Source organism: Micromonas pusilla (genome assembly GCF_000151265.4).
Source record: "Micromonas pusilla CCMP1545 genomic scaffold MICPUCscaffold_2, whole genome shotgun sequence".
NCBI classification, from domain to species: domain Eukaryota; kingdom Viridiplantae; phylum Chlorophyta; class Mamiellophyceae; order Mamiellales; family Mamiellaceae; genus Micromonas; species Micromonas pusilla.
Window position 1 is genome coordinate 1431367 of NW_003315883.1, and position 21608 is coordinate 1452974.

The following is a 21608-nucleotide window of genomic DNA, read 5'->3' on the forward strand; positions in this document are numbered from 1 at the left end:
CCGTTTCAGCCCACAAAACCCCCTCACCCTACGCACTCGTCGACGCTGAGCATGATGGTGTGCTTCGTTTGGTGCGAAACGACCGACATAAATGAGTCATTTTTTTGTGCCGTGTCTAGGTTGTTTATCAACATATATGATTTCCTTTACTTTTCTGCTGGTCAGTTTATTACGAGTAGTTCTGGACGTGATGTCACAATCCGAACGTGTGACAAATTTACAGAGAGTGTTATCGGGTGGGTTCTTTTTTAACGTGAGTCACAAAAACAACATTTTTCTACGTTTTTATCTGAGAACCAAGTCAAGCTCACGAGATGACTTGTGCCTGCTGTTCATCAGGTATGCAAAGCAGACAACGAAAGCACAGGTACACTCCTAAACAATCACGACAACGGAGCTCCCATGTCTTGCAGATTTACGGGGCAAGTCAAGGTAATATTGACCTGTGCCCCATCTGCAAGAGAGCAGGTCTCACTTAAAATCACTTCAGCTCTGTCGGGCTTCATTTTTGTGGGTTGTGGTACGCAACCTATACTTTCTTGGAAGTAGCTTTGCTCCTTTAAGAGCATGCGCGCAAAACTAGCTTGCGTCACAGAATCAACAGTCTCTGACAGCTCATAGAAAATAGAAACTTCGTCTGACGTACGAAGTCCACAGCTTTTGCGCATTTTCTGCACACGACTGACAAACTCTCGAGCTGAGCCAGCGTCAACCAATAACTGGTCCACGCCCAACTCAATCACTACTATGATACCATCTTCGCCTAGCTCTGCATCGATATCAACTTTACTGCATCCTTGAGGAATGCGGAACTCGTGCTTAATGATGATATCTTCAGCAGCGAGAGAGTGTTCCATCAAATTAAGTAAGCCAGTCTTCTGAAACTTGAGGATGTCATCTTGGGACATGTCTTTTATAGCCTTAGATACTGGCCCCATAGCCTTTCCGAGACGTTTTCCTAGCACTCCATAATTCGGCTCTGCCTTAATCGTCGCGTACTGCATCGGATCCGCACAAACATTAAGCTGGCGGACATTCAGCTCCTCGAATACATAACTCTGTAGCTCTCCACTGAGATCGCTCAAGAAGTCAACAGTCGGCAGGGACACCATCGCAAAAAATGAGTACAGAGTTCAGCTAAGCAGTGGAAGTTGCACGATACATTCAGGTGCCAGAGTGAAACACTGATGAAATATTTTTAAATAAAAAAACAAAAAAAAAATCTCTACCCTACCATCAACGTGTGCAACAGTCATGCGCTTCAGGGGAGTCTTCAAAGGCCTACTATTTCGCTCCCTTATATGACGGCCTAACTCAATTACTGTCTGAATTCTATTGACAGAAGCTTCTACTCTGGCGTCGTGGGCTTGCTCTGCAGCTTCAGGAAATTTGCAAAAATGGATAGAAGGCTCCATGTCCCCTTGATCTGGAAGACAGTGTCGCAGGTTCTGATACAGTTTCTCAACAAAAAAAGGCGTGAAAGGTGCCATTGTCTTGCAAAGAACAAGGAGAACTTCGAATAGGGTTGCAAGTGCATTACGAGATTCAATTTCGCCAAATTTCCCCTTGAGGCGAGAGCGACTGTATCGAACATAGATATTGGTGAGTTGGCCAATGAATGATACAAGCCGGGGAACCACAGTGTACAACCTGTACGCACACATCTCAGTCTTCACAAAGGTCACCAACGAAGATGTTGCAGAAGCAATCCAGCGATCAAGTATATTCACAGCTTTTTGGTCAAGAATAAATGGATTGAAATGATGCCCACTTGTCTCTTCTACTCTACGGACATTCTGGATAAAAAATCGATAGGCATTGTACCAAGGAAGAAAGATATCTTTCAGGACTGAAAAAACCCCAGTTTCTTTGAAACGCAGGGGCTCGGCCCGTACCACTGGTGAATTGATCAAGTATAAGCGAAGGGCATCGGCGCCGTATTGGTTGAGAACCTCGTTTGGATCCGGATAGTTCTTCAGACTTTTCGACATTTTTTTGCCATCTGCCGCGAGAACAAGACCGTTGCATACCAAGTTTCGAAAAGCGGGACGATCGAATAGAGCAGTAGATAACACCATAAGAGTGTAGAACCAGCCGCGGGTTTGATCAAGTCCCTCGGCAATAAAGTCAGCGGGGAATACATCTCGCTCGAAAATGGTTTTATTTTCAAAAGGATAATGATGTTGAGCATAAGGCATAGAGCCTGACTCAAACCAACAATCGAACACATCTTCCACGCGTTTCAGAGGAGGATATTCTGGTCCTCGGCAGGAAGGTATCTCGAGGTGGTCTATGAGGTGACGGTGAATGTCACTAATTTTGGTGCCTGTTGCTGCTTGAAGTTCAGCAATAGACCCTATGACACGTATTTCTTCGCCATCAGGAGAACACCATACAGGGATCGGAGTTCCCCAGTAGCGGTTTCGACTGATGGCCCAATCATGTGCATTTTCAAGCCAGTTTCGGAAACGCTTCTCCTTAACATAAGACGGAACCCAATGTGTTTTCTCATTGTTTTTAACAAGCTTTGATTTAATTATATCGACTTTGACAAAGTACGAAGCCACTGCTTTGTATATAAGGGGAGTATGTGATCGCCAGCAATACGGGTACGAGTGTACTATTCGCGAATTATCTATGAGTCGGCCCTGCACAGAGAGTCAGCACAAGATCAAGTACAGTGCATTAGAAGAAAAACCCTAAAACAATAAACGGATGCGCTAAATATCATTTGAAAGTTGTGGTAGATACTAACCTTGTCCTTGATTGCAGATATAATATCTTTGTCTGCGGTCTTTACATGCTTGCCTGAGAATGGAACAGTCACGGGAAGGATAAAACACCCATTAACATCAACTGGGTCAGGGAGTAAGCCTCCTTTGATAATTATTCCATTCGATATGCATATGCGATAATCGTCTTCGCCGTACGCAGGAGCTTGATGTACAACTCCAGTACCGCTGTCACCCGTCACATAATCATCACAGCAGACTTTAAAAGCAGTATCACGCATTAGCTCAGTAAAAAAAGTAAACATGGGTTCGTAGCGAATGTCTTTCATTTCAGATCCGATAACTTTCTTCAAAACTTCCCATCCTTCTGTAAGAATCGTATTCTGATTCCCTTTTTGCTTGACAGTGGCTCCGGGAATCGAACCCAATCGTGCATCTGCAACTACAAACACCTTGCCTGCAGGATTCTTCACATATGCGTAGTTAAAGTTTGGGTTGACACACAGTGCCAAGTTCGCGGGAAGTGTCCAAGGTGTAGTTGTCCACGCAACAAGAGAGGCCCCCAAATTACATCCAACAATCGGGAATGAAACCATCACAGCAGGATCGGATACATCTCGGTAGTCAAGCCCAGCTTCAAAATTGGATAAAGGTGTGTTGCAGGCTGTCGAATATGGCATGACCTTGAAGCCCTTGTAAACTAGGTCTTTCTCCCACAGTGTCTTGAAAACCCACCACACAGACTCCATGAACTTGGGATCCAGAGTCTTGTAGTCGTTCTCGAAGTCAATCCAGCGTCCTGTGCGTGATATCGTTTTCTCCCACTCCTTTGAGTAGCGCATAACAATACTCCGACATTCCTTCAAAATAGGGTCAAGTATACTTGCACTTGTTACAAAGGCAAGGACAAAGCACACTATCTAATCTAGTCTACCTCGTTGTATTTGTCTATGCCCAGTTTAAGGACATCGCCTTTGCCCGTTATTCCCAGCTTCTTGTCAATCTCATGCTCAACAGGAAGACCGTGGCAGTCCCAACCAAATCGTCGAGAGACATGGTGGCCAGTGGAGCAAGCAAAACGGGTGACAACGTCTTTAATTGTACCAGCAAGGATGTGGCCGTAGTGAGGCAGCCCCGTCGCGAACGGCGGGCCGTCATAAAATACATACTCAGGGCGTCCTTCGCTACGTTTGAGTTGCTCCTCGAATGTATTGTTTTCCTTCCAAAAACGAAGGATAGCTTCTTCCTGCAATTCGACAAGTGAACGCCCCCGTCAAATCGCTTGACCAGAAGCCGATTTCGCAGAAATAAAACGCCAAGACACAACAAGAACCTGAAGCGGAGGTTAGATAATGCTAGAAGATTTATGCACACCTCGGCTGGGAAATTGTAGTCCTTCCCTTCGACGACTTCTTCGACAGTGGGCATGGTGCTGGATTAGGGACTGCGACTCGTTGAACTGTGTCGGAGCACTTTCCGGAAGTTATTGGCTGGAATAGTGTAGTGCTGTACACTGTACAGTACACGTGTACAGCTGTACACCTACGGAACGAAGTACGTGTAGAGCTACCTTCGAAGGTACTTTCGTACAACGTTGTAGTGCAACGCACGGAAGTACGAAAGTACTTTCGTACTTTCGTACTTTCGTACGAAAGTATCTATTTCCATACGAAAGTACGAAAGTATATCTTCGTACGAAAGTACTTTGAAAGTACGAAAGTAAAACTTACTTTCGAAAGTACACTACGTGTACGTGTACTTTCGAAAGTACGACTTTCGTACAACGTACACGTACACAATGGTATCATATCAATTTTTTGATAAATCTTGTACGAAAGTACGAAAGTAGCCCTACTTTCGAAAGTACTTTCATATGTACAGTACGGATCTACGGAAGTACTTTCGTACGAAAGTACTTTCGTACTTTCGAAAGTACGAAAGTACTTTCGAAAGTACTTTCGTACCATACTTCCGTACGAAGTACGAAAGTACTTTCGTACTTCCGTACGAAGGTACGAAAGTACCGTCGAAGGTGCGGAAGTACGGAAGTACTTTCGAAAGTACGAAAGTAACTTCGAAGGTACACGTCTATACTTCCGGAAATAGAATTATTATCTTCGAAAGTCCTTCGAAGGTTCAGTACGTACGGAAATATTGTACGAAAGTACGAAAGTAACTTCGAAGGTAAGTTGTATAAAACAACTTACTGTATCTATTTCCGTACGAATGAAGATATTTCCGAAAGTACAACTACATAACAACATAGTCTACAGTAACAACTTACTGTACAACGTAGTATGAAGCATATGAAGATATGTTTGAAGATATTTCCGGAAGTACATAGCCATAATCAGTACACGTACGTGTACACATATGCACATAACTTATTTATCTTTTAATATCATACGAAGGTATCAATTAGGGCCTATGTACATAGCCCAAGCCATAGCCATACAGTACGTGTACAGCTGTACACGTACTCACGGAAATAATACTCATTCGTACGAAAGTACGAAAGTACGAAAATAGATACCTTTGTACGAAAGTACCTTCGTACGGAAGTACTTTCGTGCCTCCGCAGCAACCTTCGTACGGAAGTACTTCCGTACTAGATAGCTACAATGCTGTTCGCGGGTCGCCCTTACGGAAAGTGGCGGATGTGATCAAAATGACCACATCCGCCAGTTTCAAATTAGTCGGCTAATAAAAAAACGTTGAAACCGCGTCCTCCTGGTGGGGAAATTTTCATCGCATTTTCATCGGTGATTATTTTTCATCGAGGCTGACCGGAGATTCACAATCAAGATGCGAAAATTTTGAAAGGCAAAGGCAATGTACACGTAGCCCTACGTGTACACGTACACGTACGTGTACAGTACTATGTTTATTTTAATTATCATAATGTACAGTGTACAGCTGTACACGTACCTTCGAAGGTACGCAACTACTGAACACTGAGTGCCCAGGAAGTCTACAGTACGTTGTACGCGTACACGTGTAGCCCTAGCTACACGTACACGTAGATATTCTATCTATCTTGCTTCGAATGATGGTGCTTCCGGAAGTACAGTACACGTAGCACTCACGTAGCCCTACGCGTACAGTACAGCATCCCTACGTGTACACATATTCTATCGTAGTGTAAAATATTTCGTTATCATATCATAATTCCGTACGAAGATAGATACGAAAGTACTGTACCTCCGTACTTCCGGAAGTACACACATGTATGTATCTATCTCCGAAAGAAGCGACATACTTTACGTAGCCGAAGCTCACGTTGAACAGGCTCTCTCTTGGTCGAGAGACCAGCGGGGCGCAGCGCTCTGACACGTGGGCTATCGCTAGTGTGCACGCGGGAGTGAATTCTTCAGCACACGTACAGGCTTAATACTTGAGACGTTTAACTCATGGGCCTTCTAACTATCACGAAAAAAGTAAAATCAAGTGAAAAGGAACTGCGTCTACTTATGGTTGGGTTAGATAACGCAGGGAAGACGACCATAGTGAAACGTATTAACGGAGAGGATGTCAGCACCATAAGTCCCACTCTTGGTTTCAACATCAAGACTATGAGCTTCCTTGGCTATCGGTTGAACATTTGGGATGTCGGCGGTCAGAAGACTCTGCGAAGCTACTGGCGGAACTATTATGAAGCAACCGACGGTTTAGTGTGGGTTGTTGATAGTGCAGATGGGCGTCGGATGCATGATTGCAAAGAAGAGCTGCACACGTTATTGTCTGAGGAAAAGCTTGCAGGGGCGTCTCTTCTAATTTTAGCAAATAAGCAGGACATCCCAGGAGCGCTCTCCAAGGATGAAATCGCGGTAGTACTAGGCTTAGAGACCATGGAGAAACGTCATTGGCATATTGAAGGTTGCAGTGCATTAACTGCAGAGGGGCTCCTTCAGGGATTCAATTGGTGTATTGGAGACATTGCAGCAAGGATATTTATGTTCGAATAAAGCTCTATGTTGTGCGCGTCGAAGAGAATAAAGCTTAGACACTCACTAAAACTAAAATCTTCCGCCGTCCACAGCGAATTCAATCTTTCAAAAGTCTAGAACCACCTATCAACGGGATACCCGCGCCTTTTTCGAATGGAAAAATGTTCGCATGCGTCTTTGCAGCGCGTGGTGAAGAGCTGGAGACCACGGATGAGCAACACTGTATGTAGTGCTTCTGTCTAGACTGTTTTGAGATCCAGGGCCTCTAAGAAGCTTTATACGTGTATGGCCGTACAAAGTAAGCCAGCGGGTTGCCCAACTTCTTAAAAAAGCGCAGGTAACTTTTCTAAACCCAGGCCGGTTCACCGACTGCGAAACACTGCGAAACCCGTCATGGTTGTAGTAGCCCAAATTTAGGGTTTAGGTTTGCTACCTTGACCTTCGAAGGTGAAAAAAACTCGCTAAAACGATTTACTGTACAAACACGAAGATAAATATCCGTACGTGTACAACGTACATGTACTGTACTGTACCTTCGTATCATACGGAAGTACTTTCGTACGAAAGTACTTTACTTTCGAAAGCATGATGTTCTATACTTTCGAAAGTACGTGTACTTTCGAAAGTAATTTCGAAAGTACTTTCGTACCTCCGAACGAAGGTACTTCCGTACCAAGGTATCCCGATAGTCTATCATATCTTCGGTACACGTGTACCTTCGAAGGTACAACGTTGTACTTTCGAAAGTACGAAAGTACGTGTAAGTTGTCTTACTTTCGTACTTTCGTACTTCCGTACTTTCGTACTTTCGTACTTCCGTACTTTCGTACTTCCGTACTTTCGTACGAAAGTACTTTCGTACTTCCGTACACGTACGTGTACGTGTACGTTGTACTGTACGTGTGCAACCGAAGTGCTATCTTTGTTCATTTTGTTGTGCCTACTATGCCTACTGTAGCTGCCTACTGTGCCTAGCTGCCTACCGTGCCTACTGTGCCTACAGTGCCATACACAGCTACACTCTACACATACGTGAGTCATACATACTTCCGGAAGTTCTTCCGTACGTACTTTCGTACTTTCGTACTTCCTATCCGTATTGTACAAAATAAAAGCAACTATCTTCGAAAGTTCTTCGAAGATAAGTTGTTTTAACTTGTATTAAGATCATAATCATAACTTTATATGGCATTATTAATTCAAGAAATTTTGAGTTAATGCTCCAGGCCGGAAACCTTGGACCTCCATCACCCCTAAGCAGTGCAGAGCGCGCGCGCTGGACGATTTTTCGGCCGCGCACGACGCGTCGCGCTTGGAGATGGGTGCTGACGCGCAGATGCGCTGCTCAGAGTACGCGCGGGAGATGATCCTGACCGAAAACGCTGCTCTTAGGAGGACAAGGGCAACTTCCATTTAATTTCTGTGGCTAGCTAGGGGAATCTAAGAAACTCAGCGCCAGCAACACCTCATATGTTACGACGCTTGGGCTTCGATCACTACTTCTTACCGCTGCTTCTGTGCACAGGACACTCTGACTTGTTCTCGCAGTGATGACCGCAGCGTTTATATTTGCAGGTCTGTTGGCCTTTCGTGGTGATGTTCGCGGTGCAGTTCTTCTGACTGTTTGCCATGTACTTACCACACTTCAACCCGGAAGGATCATCCTTGTGTTTCTCACTCGGAGGCTTCTTAGCGCGCGGTCGAACCTGACGGTTACTCTCATTCGCGCCAGCGCTGAAGGATGTTAAGTCCGTGTCCATGAGCGAGGGACTTCCTGACGCGCGAGAGACTTTGAGGCGGATGTAATCGGCCAGCTCCAGGTTTCCCTTTGTCTCGCTTCGCATGTTCTTGAACACAGACTCGACGTGAGAGGACGTGCTCTCGGCGCTGTAAAAGAGCCCGCGAACGAGTGGGCCCGTGGTCGTGAAGAGACGCGCGGCGTACGAGACCATGGACCAAACTGGATAGATCGATTCGTTCTTCCTCTTGCTGGTGCCTCCGCGTTTAGTCTCGATGAAGAAAGGGCTCACGACGTAGGATGAACCAGAGACAATCTCGAGGTTGTACTCGTTGGCCGGAGTCATCGTTACGATGTCCCCTTCGGTATCCTCCAACACTTCGACGCCATCAAATTCAGTTGGCGCGAGCATATGCCTGGCGAGCTGATTTTCGTCTGTGAGCCTGGCAGTGGCCATCTCTTCTCCTTCTTCGGCCAGAAACTCCATGGCCATCTTATCCTCGTGCTTGGCATCATCCGTCTCGTCGTCGTCGTCGAGATCGAGGCAGAAATCGTAGTCCGTGGCGGCCTCGATTTCCGAAGACCTTTCCTGATCGCTTGTCGCACGCGGAGTTTCACGTTGCGATTCTGCCTGCTGCACTGGGACTGGCGCCTGCACGACGTCCCTTGCGAGCGTCGTGTCATTGAGGAGCTTTTCGCCTTTGACGATGCGCGTAGCGCTCCGGACTCTCGCGTGGCAGACGCGACGCGCTCCCTACGGAAATAGAAGAAGTCGTTCACCAAGCTCCTCCTGCTGCCTCTGCTGGCTTTTCTACTGGAGCACCTGACGGAATGACTGCAGTCGAATACGCCCAGCAGCTTTCGCTTCTTGAAGGTGGTTCATCATTGAAACGCCAACGAGAGGACACGTCTGCGCCCTCCCCCGCCGTCGTAAGTGGCTGCGGTCGGACTTTGAACTTTGGTTCAGCCACGCGTCCTGCTACTCCCGCGGCTCCTCGCGTCGTCCAAACGACGCTCAACCAACAGTCGGGGCCGACGGAGTCCATCATTCGTCAGGGTACCGATCTCACTACGGAACTCGTCGATGACACTCTTGGAGACAACGATAGGTTGGCCACGATGTTCGACATGGAACCTGTCCTTCACAAGTACACGGACGCGGACGCGGACGTTGGCGAACGTATCAAGAATGCACCAGAGTTGTACATTCTGAGAGGTCTTCTCGAAAGAGTTGGGTGTCTCCTCTACGATAAAGGCATATTCCCGGAAACCGTGAAGTCACAGGGGAAACGAAAGGGTTTCAGACTGTATACTCGTAACGGGGACTTTGCCAACTTCGTCCGCGTTGTCTACATCAAACTCGTGGAATTCATCATCCCGAAAGATATCAAGATCGAGGAGGAGGGGGAGAACTACAAGACTGCCATCCGTACTATGAACAGCGAAATCTTTGCTGATCTCCGTCCGTGCATTAACACGTACATCACGCAGGGGTACATTCGACGCGGAATCATCGAAGATGGCGTCGTCTTCTACTAGATTCTTTCTGCGCGAAGTAGAAGCTGTGACGATTTCCGCGAGGTGGTAATGTGGAGGGTTTCGGGGAGAAGAGGGGGCGAGCACGACGAAGGTGACGACGAGAGGTGAGAGAGTAACGACGCGGCGAATGACGGACGATGTGAACGATTTGAATAACGACACGAGCGGACGACTTAAACGGACGATGACGCGAGCGCTCAACTTTCCAACGCTGCCGTCGCGGCGGCGTCGCGGCAGTCGCCCGCCGGCCGTTCCACAGCCACGCGCTCGCGAACGCCCACATCTCCAACCCGCCGGCAACGCGACGCAACACACCCCATCCCTCCCACGCGCGCGATGAGCGATGATCTCGTGCGGCGGCGGGGGACGTCAGGGAGGACGCGAACGGTGAGCTCACCGCGCGCCTGCGGCTCAACGTTGACGCCGGCGCCGGCGTCAGCGGTGACGCGGACGCGGCGGCGTCTGCCTGCGTCTCCTTCCGCGGTCGCGCGAACACAACCGCTCCCAATCGCGCGGCGGGGGCGATCGAGGCGTACCCGCGAGCGACACGACCGCGGGGGACGCGGCTCTCGCCGCAGCTGCTCTGCGCGTCTGCGTCTGCGAACCGTGAACGTCCCGCCCGTGTCGCCATGCTCCGAGCGGCGCCTGCGCGGTAGCGGCGGGTTCTCCGCCGGCGTCGTGGATCCTTATCGCGCCATCGCGGAGGTACCATCCGCGAGCACGCACTGGCGCGGTTGTCATCGCAGCGATCGAGATGGTACGAACGGTGTGCGTCGTCGTAGCATCGCGGGCGACCGAGGGGAACGTCGCGTCGCTGGGCATTCCGTGATTACTTACGAGTGCCTCTCGACGACGCCGACGCCATCGGGCAGCGCGATCATATCGCGTCCCCTCCCAGCCGTCTTGGACGACGAGGACGCGGGAAACGTCGCCGTCGCGCGAATGGAAGCCTCTCACGGTCTCGAGAGCGCGTTTCGTCGACTCTCAGCTCACGGCGCCGATCTGCGCGCGAAAGCTACGTTGCTGCGTGCACGGCGTCGCCGTCGCGACCTCAGCACGGCGCGACATGTCCCCTCTCAGCGCAGTGGCGGGCGGCCGCCTCCGCCGCCGCCGCCGCCGCCGCCGATCGCGAGCAGCTGCGAAGCACTTCGTCAGCTTAGAACTCACGACGTGCCTACAACACGTCCGCGCGGAGATGCGCGCGGGGCGCGCATCCACGCGAGAATGACGTCGCCGGCTACGTCGTTCGACTCGCTGGTCCGCCTCGCGTCGCCGCGGCATGCGGCCGCCACCGCCGCCCGCCGCCGCCGCCGCCGCCGCGGCCGCGAGTGGCGTCGGTGGCCGAAGAACTTTCACGTGTCGTGTTCGTGAACGAGTGACGACATCGCAGAGCTCGTGCACGCGAAGCGCGCGCGAACGTCGTTGTGCTTGAGTGGAGAGCCGGCAGGCGGCCTACGAGTACGGCACCTGCCCCTGCCTGACTGATACGCATACAGAGCATTAATTCAAGAATCCTTGGATTAATCATGCCATATTTATGATTATGATCTTAGTTTTATTGTTGTTTTAGATACTTTCGAAAGTACAAGAAAGTACTTCCGTACGAAGTAAGGTACGGAAGTACAGGTAGGCCTACGGAAGTACTTTCGTACGAAAGTACTTACGTACTTTCGAGATAGATACTTCCGTACTTCCGGAAATATCGAAAGTATCCGATACGAAGATAGACACGAAGGTATGTAGCTATGTACACAAGCTACACATATCTAATAGCGTAGGGCTACAAAATTGTTGTACTCCGTCCGTACACGTGTACACGTGTACAGCTGTACACGTGTATAGAATACTTCCGGAAGTATTTATTATCATCGTACGAAGGTACGAAACTACTTTCGTACGAAAGTACCTTACCTCCGTACACGTGTACGAAAGTACTTTCGTACTTTCGAGTATATTTTCGAAAGACTCACGATATGAGGCCCAAAAAGTACTCAACGTGAACCTGCAAACCTGCAGATCGACAGTTCGACATCGCCCCCCGCGTCGCGCGCGCCCGCGCACTCCCGGAGGCGCGCGAGGGCAAAGATGCGTACCTTATGACCTTATGTGATGATGCGCGCGCGAGGGTATCTTCGCGTTATAGCTTGATGATGCACGGCGCTCCTCGCCAACCCGCGGATGAGGCGAAAAACCGAGCCATCTCGGACCCGTTCGCGTTTTTCAGGTGAAAAAAATTCTCTTCGGCGGGGAAATATTTTTGCCAGGCGTCAGGGTCTGCGTGTTCGTGCGGCCATGGCGTCGTCGAAAGGTCATGAATGACTTTGTCACAGGGAGAGGAAGTGATGCTTGTGATATACATCATCGATATATCTAAGAATATGACGTCGCTTAGGGTTAGAACACGATGTAATCGGCGCTTGAAAAGGCCAGTGGTCACTTTTTGCCAAAAACGTGCTGTCGCGTTTCCGTTCGAAAAACGCGAAGATGTGTCTCCATCGGAGCCGCGCGCGCCAGAGGCGGAAGGCAATATCGCGCGGCATGATCACGGAGAAAGTTTCTCGCAATGACGTCATGAATCGATTCACAGCTTCATATTGGGTCAGTTGCTGTCAGGTATAGCGCGTACCACGCCGGCCGCGATGGCGATGTCGAACTGTCGATCTGCAGGTTTGCAGGTTCACGTTGAGTACTTTTTGGGCCTCATACACGAAGGTAAAACTTACGAAAGTACACGTACTTTCGAAAGTACCACCGTATTCGAGTGCAACGTTGCTCTCGTAAAACACTTCTCAGGATGGGATCGTGCGTCGTCGATAAGCCAAAAAAGCAGAGAAATAAAAACAAAAACTCAACCGCGGGGTTATGCGTCTCTGAGGACACCGCGGCAACAAAGATTCAAGCCGCATTCCGCGGCAGCCAGTCTCGCAAAAGGCTAAAGGCAGTGCGCAAAAAAGCTATCTTTCGAAATTTTGAGGAGCTCATTGCCGCATCAAAGGCCTGGCAGATAAATTGCAGCCTACCCGAGAAGGCGAGCTACCCAGTCCGCCCAGATGGTTCCGCTTTTGTCACGTCGTGTCATCGCTTCGTCAGGTCACACGCGACCGCAGTGCACCTTCCAGCGTTCGTTCGCGGATTCAGGGCACTACTTGAGGCACAGGTTGGGCAGCCACAAGTGATGGCATGGCGTGTCCGCCCAACTATATTGACTCGTTCCGTCAAAGGTGAAGGGGCACTTCACCGATGGGCAACTGACGCTGTCGATCTGATGGCGATGTGCTCTCTATGGCGCAAAGCTTCCTTCGCCCCGAGCAAAACAATTGACAAGGAAAAAGTCTGTGATTCAACAGAGGTTGCACGCAAACTTGGAGCCACGGTCTCGTCTCCCATTCGGTTTCGTTGGAGTTCTACTGGTGAGAAGACTGCACTTGGCCATGCTGGATGGGTCGAGACAGTAATGCGTCCTGTGCCTACATTTTCGGACCTTGGCGCCGAAATTCCTTCATCAAATGACTGCATGCTTGACAATTGGCTTGTATGGTCAATGGACCCGCGCGTCAACGACAACGATATCTCGGCTGCGTTGATCGAATTGGAAGGTATTTCTTCGTTTTCTTCTGAAGGGAGGGATCCTCTCAAAGAACTGTCGGGTGAGACGTTTGCAGCTCACTACCCGGGACAACCTTTTAGGGAAGTGAGTTCGGGGACTGCACCTGAATTTAATTCCAGGGTTCTGGGTGAAGACTGTGACTGGACTCACGCCAAAGTGCGAAACTGCTGTGCAGATTTATTTTAGTCCGCCCTTGTTCCGATATCACCTGAAGTACGTTGCTGGCACCTTCGGCCCAAAGATCTGACTCAGAAAACCATTTCGCAAGACCGTTGTGCGGGGTGCGCCCTTTGGCAAATTTCTAAAGGAAGGTAATACAGTTCGTGACAGTTTCAGAAGAACGAAACTTTCCAGTATTTTTTTCTGATTCTCTCGAGGTGCAGTAGAATTGCTGCGTTCTCACTTGGAAGATCGTTCAGTAGAACTGCTCCATTCTCACTTGAAATATAGTTTCGATTGTTCGCGGATTGTTGTCGGGTCGTGCATCAAGAGCGAGAATAAACGTGGTCCTCTCTTGTCGACCATTATTTTTTTCCTTGTGATAAAGTGACACAGTGCGGGCATCACGGCACGGGCGAATAAAACCGTTGTGGTATGAACCTTGTTGTTACGCGTGCAATCATTCAGAGGACGCGGGGATCGTACGGACCTCGCTCGCGTTTGCAGCACGCGATGAAACCTCCCAAGCGGAAGAGCTTTGTTGGCACGTTTTGGTATCTGCCGTTATTTTTTCAGTTTGTTACGTCATGGTTGTAGAGGGCCAGTACGAAGATAAAAGGTAGATATGATAGCTAGATACGTATTGCAAGTACCTTCGAAGGTACGAAGGTACTAGGAGGTCTTTTTAGATACTTCCTATTTTATAGTGTGACTCGTGCTGTGTCACGTTATTCCGTGTGGGCATTTCAGTCAATGGCTAGTGAATTTATAAGAGCAGTTGTACTTTCGTCCGGAAGTACATATATACAACGTACCTTCAAAGGTGCAGTACCCTCGGAGGTACGACGTATAGTTGTAGATTTGTAGATACTATTTTTACAACGTCATGTCTTTCTCACGGTTTCCTCTACAATGATTGTACAACATTTTACGGATTATAGTACGGAAGTATCATACTTCCGGAAGTACTTCCAGGACTCTTCCAGCAGCAGGTTCGTATCAATGTATGTAGCTATGTACGGAAGTATTTCTGGAGGTACACGTACAATATTGTTACCTTCGTACCTTCGTAGTATGAATGATATCATAATAATAAATAATAGTACAGTAATAAATAATAATAACAACTAACTCAGCTAGCTAGGGCCTACGTGTACACTACGAAGGTACGTTGTATTCTACATACAGTGCTCTACCTTGAAGGTACTTCCGGAAGTAGCTACGAAGGTACTTTCGAAAGTACTTTCGTAAGTTCTTAGTTGTATTTCTGGAAATAGATATTTATCTTCGTACTTCGTTCGTTCCGTACGTGAGACGTACGTGTACAAATAAACGTACGGAAGTACTTTCGTACGAAAGTACGAAAGTACATTTGTACAACGCACTTAGCCCACCCACAACGTTGTATTCTGTACTGTATGAAGGTACGAAAGTACTTTCGAAAGTACTTTCGAAAGTATTTTCGTACTTTCGTACTTTCGTACCTTAGGTACGAAAGTAGTTGTAGAATACTTCCGGAAGCACTTCGCGGAATAAAAATATCTAAAATTTCCATACGAACTAGATATGCTACACGTACGTGTACACGTACACGTACGTGTACAGCTGTACACTACCGTTTGTGCACGTACAAGGTACGGTACACTAGACTATTTATTTTACACGCAGGTAAGTACTTTCGTACTTTCGTACAACTTAGGGCTACGTGCGTGTACACTATGATACAACGTTTTATCACATGCGTTCTTGAGCACGTACAAATAATGCTCTATCGCTGCAACACGTTCCGACATAAGGTCTATCCACGCGTGCGAAGTCGGCGGACAAGCAACGCAGTTCGCTCCAACGAAGAAAAGATGTCCATCCAGGAGTATATTGAGGAGCATGCTCTCGGCAAGAAGGTTGAGGATGTAATAAATGCCGCCGTCAAGGCCAAGGCACCTGAGCCGATCTCTTTCATGGTGAGCGCGGATTTATCGGGTTCCCAGGGTTTTGCTCGGAATCCTGCCACCTCCAACTTATATATGAACATACCTACAGGCAGAATACCTTAAAAAGCAAACTCCAGCCGCCATTACGAAGATCGTCGGCCGTCAGATATTTGACTCTCGCGGAAATCCTACTGTCGAGGCTGACGTCTACACGTACAAGGGAATGTTTCGCGCTATGACTCCTTCTGGAGCCTCTACCGGCATCCACGAAGCGGTAGAGCTTCGGGACGGCGACAAAGAAAAGTGAGCTTCAAACCAAACTAAACCATTTTCTCGAGTCTTTACATTCTGAATTTGCGCGGGTTGACGTAGTTACTTCAAAACCGTCTGTCCTTCCTGCTTTATAACAACCCAGAGTCGTCTAGCTAGGGTACAACTAACTCTACACAGGCAGCAGTTTTGCTTCGCACGAAATTCACTCTTGTCTGGGCATCACAACACCTCACTGATGCTTTGTTTATGTTCTCAGGTGGATGGGAAAAGGTGTGTTAAAGGCTGTGGAGAACATCAACACCATCATTGCCCCTGCGCTCATCGGTAAGGATCCTGCCGATCAAAAAATGATAGACGATCTCATGATCGAGCTAGATGGTACTAAGAACAAAGGTAAACTTGGCGCTAACGCCATCCTCGCTGTCTCTATGGCAGTTTCGAAGGCAGGCGCGGCGGAGAAGGGAGTCCCACTTTACAAGCACATCTCTGAGCTCGCAGGAAATTCGAAGCTTGTGCTTCCTGTGCCCGCTTTCAATGTGATAAACGGCGGGTCACATGCAGGTAACAAGCTTGCCATGCAGGAATTCATGATTCTCCCTGTCGGCGCTTCCACGTTCGCAGAAGCTATGCGAATGGGCTCCGAGGTTTATCATAACCTCAAGTCTGTAATCAAGAAGAAGTACGGTCAGGACGCCTGCAATGTCGGAGATGAAGGAGGGTTCGCGCCGAACATTCAGGAAAACAGAGAAGGTCTCGAATTGCTCAAGGAAGCTATCGAGAAAGCGGGATACACTGGAAAGATCAAGATAGGCATGGATGTCGCAGCAGCTGAATTTTACACGGCTGATGATAAGATGTATGACCTTGACTTCAAGACTGAAAATAATGATGGGTCTCTGAAGAAGACTGGTGAGGAAATGATTGCTATGTACAAAGAGTTCTGCTCTGAGTATCCTATTGTCTCCATTGAGGACCCGTTCGACCAGGATGATTTCGAGAACACGGGCACTCTGACTGCGTCGGGTGTGTGCCAGGTAGTTGGGGATGACCTCCTCGTGACAAACCCTGAGCGCGTCGCGACTGCCATCGAGTCAAAGGCATGTAATGCACTGCTCCTCAAGGTGAACCAGATTGGTTCAATCACCGAGGCGATTGAGGCAGTGCGGATGTCCAAGAAGGCTGGTTGGGGCGTCATGGCGTCTCACCGCTCTGGCGAGACGGAGGATTCATATATCGCAGATTTAGCGGTAGGCCTTGCCACTGGCCAGATCAAAACTGGAGCGCCCTGTCGGTCTGAGCGCCTCTCGAAATACAATCAACTATTGCGAATTGAAGAAGAGCTTGGTTCAGAAGCATCGTATGCCGGCGAGAACTACCGACACATAGGCTGGTAAGCGATGCTTGCCAATAGACAAAATGAGAGGCAGAAAATACAAAATTACGAACTACGTCTCGTACACTTGCAAGAGCGAGTTGCTGGTGCGACTTGTAGCACTAGCTCATGTACATAACATGTTTTTCAACTACGAGCCTTACCTAGGCCCTGGAAGGCTCGCTACTTGCATTCGTTTTAAAAACTACTTTCGTGGAAGTGCAGCGTGAGAAAGAAACACTTCCTCGAGGCATCGAAACATAAAGCACGGCGCAGCTGCAGGGTTTCGCTCTATGAATACTGTTCTGTATCTGCCAGAGTGCTTGGACATTTCACATCCAGCGCAAGCAAATCCGGGAATCGCGGATTAGGAAATCCCTCTGATGCCTTCTATCCCCTGGGCAAGTTGGGTGACGTCCTTAAGGCCAAAGCGGGTATATGCTTCGTTCTGCCAAGCAGCACCAGCTGCTCGACAACCGCCAGACCAGACGTGAACAAATTTATCCATGCCCTGGTAGTGTGATTCAAATATGCGCCGGTAGAATAACTCCTCTTTGCTCTGAGGAGGATTAATGGCATACAAACTTGATGCCTTCTCGTAGTCAACATCACTCACCTGCGACTCACAGAACTTCTGTAGGTCTTCGACCCAGTTTAAACCAACACCCTCACACTGCATTGCTTTGGTACGCCACAGGACAGGATCAGGAATTTCACCGTCGAAAAGGGCTCGAAGTGCGTATTTTTCTGGCTTGGAGTCTCCCTCGATTTTCTTGTATTCGGGGTCCACCGCTTTTCATGGTCAAACGCAAAAAAAGTGACAATAAAAATTTGATCGTCCTTTCAAATCGAATCAGTCATAAAAGATGAGAACTGCAAAAGAACGCTGGCTCGCCTTCATCACTGCATCAATGACGCGAGGGTCAAGAAACGGGACACGTGCTTCGAGGCCGTGAGCCATGGTCATTCGATCAGCTCGTTGACAGTTGACATTGTGTAGATGGTGGAAGATGCGGCGGAGTTCCATATGGATAGCTGCTGAGTCTGGGGCATCTCTGAAATACAGGTATCCAGCAAAGAGTTCATCTGAGCCCTCGCCCGTAAGCACAACTTTAACATGTTCAGATGCCAGCCGTGCAAGGAAATAATTGGGGATAGCTGATCGAATAAGCTCAGGTTCGTATGTTTCAAGATGATAAATTACATCTGGAATGATGTCGCACGCCTCTTCAGAAGTGAACAAGTACTCGTGGTGAACAGTGCCAAGATGTTCAGACATCATCCGTGCAGCCACGACGTCAGGGGAACCCTCTTGACCAACTGTGAATGTTATAAACTTTTGCTGAGTCTCAGCCAGCATCGGCTTAATGATAGAAGAGATGACAGCTGAATCAAGACCACCAGAAAGGAGTAAGCCTATTGGCACATCAGCCATCATTTGATCTTTCACTGCCTGGGAAAGCACAGCGCGTACTTGAGACGTATCCTCCGAATATGGTCACATTTCAATTAAGTCTCGTACATGAGATTGTATGATAGAGATAAGCATATCTTACACACAAGGTATTATTCGTTTTTACTATATTCAGAGAAGCTTGTGTTTAACTCATCACCAGTGCGAACAGGTGGTAAATACTGCAGGTAAACTGGTCACCTACCTGATCGCTCACAAACTCATCAGAGTCCCATTCTGGTTCATAATATTTCACAAAGCCAGTCTTAGGAGTCCAGTAGTGCCCGGCCGGGAATTCCTCGATAGATTTACACTGATCACAAATTGCCTTGAGTTCAGATGCAAACCAGGTAGACCCGCCCTCTCCGTAACCAATGTACAAGGGCTTAATACCACAGTGATCACGTGCAGCTATCATGTCCGCACCGTCCCCGCTGACACAGACAAAGCCGAAAATCCCATTAAGTTCCTTAACAAATTCAGCACCCTTGTATCGATAGAGTTGCAATAAAACTTCAGAGTCTGAACCAGTTTTTGGTGCAGTGAGGTCATATTTATCCTAAAGATATCTCAAACGTAAAAATGAGACGTTAACTTAGAAAAATTGTTTTTTCGGGAAAGTGCCGAGGCTGCTGTTATACCTGAAGCTCGCGAAAGTTATAGATCTCCCCGTTAGCACACACAGAATAGCCATCCGACTTGTATACTATGGGCTGTTTGCCTCCTTCAGGGTCCATGATGGCAAGTCTTTCGTGTGCAAGCCCAAAGCGCTCGTTTCCGTGGTAGCCAGAACCGTCAGGTCCTCGAGTGCGCATTCGAGCAGAGAGGCCGCGCATGAGCTCTTCTCTTCCCTCGGAAAGCACACCTGAAAACATAAGATGGAGGAGATAACTCAGAAGACATTTATAATTTATATCCTAAGCTGTAGCATTTTCAAGCCTCTCAACTTGCAAGATAATTTCGAAAAGGTCCACTTTTTTGGGTGATGGTCAGTCCCGTGAGGGGGAAATCGCTGCAGATTTTTAGCTATTCATGGCCGATAAGTGTTTCGATCAAGATCTCGAGTTCGCGATATTTCGATTCACGTGACTGAAAACTCACCGTCCGGATCAAAACACGCGAGAACAGAGCACATATCAGCTGTCTTACGCAGTCCGCGTTTTCTTCTGACTTCTGACTTTCAACAAAGGTCGTATAAATATCGCGAGGGTGAGAAATATGAGCATCTTCTATGAGCCATTTAAATAATATTCGTCATTCGTAAACCGTACCGTGCGCATGATATCGGGTAACCCGGAAATGAATCCCACACTTCCGCTCTTTTGTAGGCGCAACCCTGACGATTCCGAACGAGCTGATGGAACGGGCGAAGCTAACGAATGAGTCCTTGACTTGGGTGGTCGCTGACTGTGAAGTGGGTGAGGACACCAAGCTGGCGATGCGACTGACATGTCCATCATATTTAGAGAATATGACAGAAAGGTCTTCTGCCTGTGTCACACAACGCCAATAAGGACCGGTTTCGGTGAGGAAGATATTTTCGAAAATAGCCGGACCTACATGTAGGGCTACAACTACACGTGTACAGTTGTACGTGTACACTAGCTAGCTACGAAGATATTCTATCTAGCTAGCTAGCTACTTTCGAAAGTACCTTCGAAGGTACTTTCGTAGATAATACTTTCGTACGAAAGTACGAAAGTACAAACGTACTTTCGTACGAAAGTACCTTCGTGCACGTGTACAGCCTGTACACCGCGTTGTAGCTAGCTACCTTCGTACCTTCGTAGCTACCTTCGTACTACCTTCGTACACGTGCAGGGCTACATAGTACATAGCTACATACATACATAGTTACATACAGTATTATGTTAGTTGTACTTTCGTACTTTCGTACTTTGAAAGTACTTTCGTACGAAGGTACAGCTGTACACGTACACGTACAGTATGTTTATTACCTTCGTACGAGGTATGAAAGTACGAAAGTATTTTATCTTGTACGAAAGTAAGTTTACAACTTATCTATTTTCGTACGAAGGTACACAGCTACACAGCTGTGTACACTACGAAGGTACTTTCACAGTACTTTCGTACGAAGGTACCTTCGAAGGTTCCAAGCAAGGCAATGATTAACTTGTATTAAGATCATAATCATAACTTTATATGGCATTATTAATTCAAGAAATTTTGAGTTAATGCTCCAGGCCGGAAACCTTGGACCTCCATCACCCCTAAGCAGTGCAGAGCGCGCGCGCTGGACGATTTTTCGGCCGCGCACGACGCGTCGCGCTTGGAGATGGGTGCTGACGCGCAGATGCGCTGCTCAGAGTACGCGCGGGAGATGATCCTGACCGAAAACGCTGCTCTTAGGAGGACAAGGGCAACTTCCATTTAATTTCTGTGGCTAGCTAGGGGAATCTAAGAAACTCAGCGCCAGCAACACCTCATATGTTACGACGCTTGGGCTTCGATCACTACTTCTTACCGCTGCTTCTGTGCACAGGACACTCTGACTTGTTCTCGCAGTGATGACCGCAGCGTTTATATTTGCAGGTCTGTTGGCCTTTCGTGGTGATGTTCGCGGTGCAGTTCTTCTGACTGTTTGCCATGTACTTACCACACTTCAACCCGGAAGGATCATCCTTGTGTTTCTCACTCGGAGGCTTCTTAGCGCGCGGTCGAACCTGACGGTTACTCTCATTCGCGCCAGCGCTGAAGGATGTTAAGTCCGTGTCCATGAGCGAGGGACTTCCTGACGCGCGAGAGACTTTGAGGCGGATGTAATCGGCCAGCTCCAGGTTTCCCTTTGTCTCGCTTCGCATGTTCTTGAACACAGACTCGACGTGAGAGGACGTGT

At 48.2% G+C, this 21608-nt stretch overlaps 7 protein-coding genes across 7 annotated transcripts; 5 read left to right on the forward strand and 2 right to left on the reverse strand.

Moving 5' to 3' along the window:
- Positions 1-234: 234 nt before the first annotated feature.
- On the reverse strand, positions 235-4160 carry MICPUCDRAFT_31655 (uncharacterized protein; the record flags this gene model as incomplete). The annotated part of the gene is made up of 5 exons (XM_003056428.1): positions 235-1080; positions 1213-2648; positions 2756-3592; positions 3667-3978; positions 4107-4160. The coding sequence occupies 5 exons, from the start codon at positions 4158-4160 to the stop codon at positions 384-386; spliced, it is 3336 nt and encodes a 1111-aa protein (XP_003056474.1). The 3' UTR covers positions 235-383.
- A 1982-nt stretch (positions 4161-6142) lies between these two features.
- On the forward strand, positions 6143-6697 carry MICPUCDRAFT_13683 (uncharacterized protein; the record flags this gene model as incomplete). Its single annotated transcript, XM_003056041.1, has 1 exon — positions 6143-6697. The coding sequence occupies one exon, from the start codon at positions 6143-6145 to the stop codon at positions 6695-6697; it is 555 nt and encodes a 184-aa protein (XP_003056087.1).
- Positions 6698-7869: 1172 nt separating this feature from the next.
- MICPUCDRAFT_64730 (uncharacterized protein) lies at positions 7870-11327 on the forward strand (the record flags this gene model as incomplete). Its single annotated transcript, XM_003056042.1, has 1 exon — positions 7870-11327. Exon 1 carries the CDS (start codon positions 10293-10295, stop codon positions 11325-11327), a length of 1035 nt encoding a protein of 344 aa, XP_003056088.1. The 5' UTR covers positions 7870-10292.
- Positions 11328-12750: 1423 nt separating this feature from the next.
- Positions 12751-13794, forward strand: MICPUCDRAFT_64732 (uncharacterized protein; the record flags this gene model as incomplete). The annotated part of the gene is made up of 1 exon (XM_003056043.1): positions 12751-13794. The coding sequence occupies one exon, from the start codon at positions 12751-12753 to the stop codon at positions 13747-13749; it is 999 nt and encodes a 332-aa protein (XP_003056089.1). The 3' UTR covers positions 13750-13794.
- Positions 13795-13870: 76 nt separating this feature from the next.
- MICPUCDRAFT_64733 (uncharacterized protein) lies at positions 13871-14619 on the forward strand. The gene has a single exon (XM_003056044.1). It carries the CDS (start codon positions 14158-14160, stop codon positions 14317-14319), a length of 162 nt encoding a protein of 53 aa, XP_003056090.1. The 5' UTR covers positions 13871-14157; the 3' UTR covers positions 14320-14619.
- A 959-nt stretch (positions 14620-15578) lies between these two features.
- MICPUCDRAFT_43957 (uncharacterized protein) lies at positions 15579-17320 on the forward strand (the record flags this gene model as incomplete). Its single annotated transcript, XM_003056045.1, has 3 exons — positions 15579-15683; positions 15763-15956; positions 16183-17320. The coding sequence occupies 3 exons, from the start codon at positions 15579-15581 to the stop codon at positions 17318-17320; spliced, it is 1437 nt and encodes a 478-aa protein (XP_003056091.1).
- Positions 17321-17412: 92 nt separating this feature from the next.
- On the reverse strand, positions 17413-20250 carry ASNB (B-type asparagine synthetase chloroplast precursor). The gene is made up of 6 exons (XM_003056429.1): positions 20023-20250; positions 19853-19928; positions 19393-19616; positions 18957-19310; positions 18184-18784; positions 17413-18090 (listed from the first exon to the last, which is right to left on the reverse strand). The coding sequence occupies exons 1-6, from the start codon at positions 20209-20211 to the stop codon at positions 17666-17668; spliced, it is 1869 nt and encodes a 622-aa protein (XP_003056475.1). The 5' UTR covers positions 20212-20250; the 3' UTR covers positions 17413-17665.
- Positions 20251-21608: the final 1358 nt, after the last annotated feature.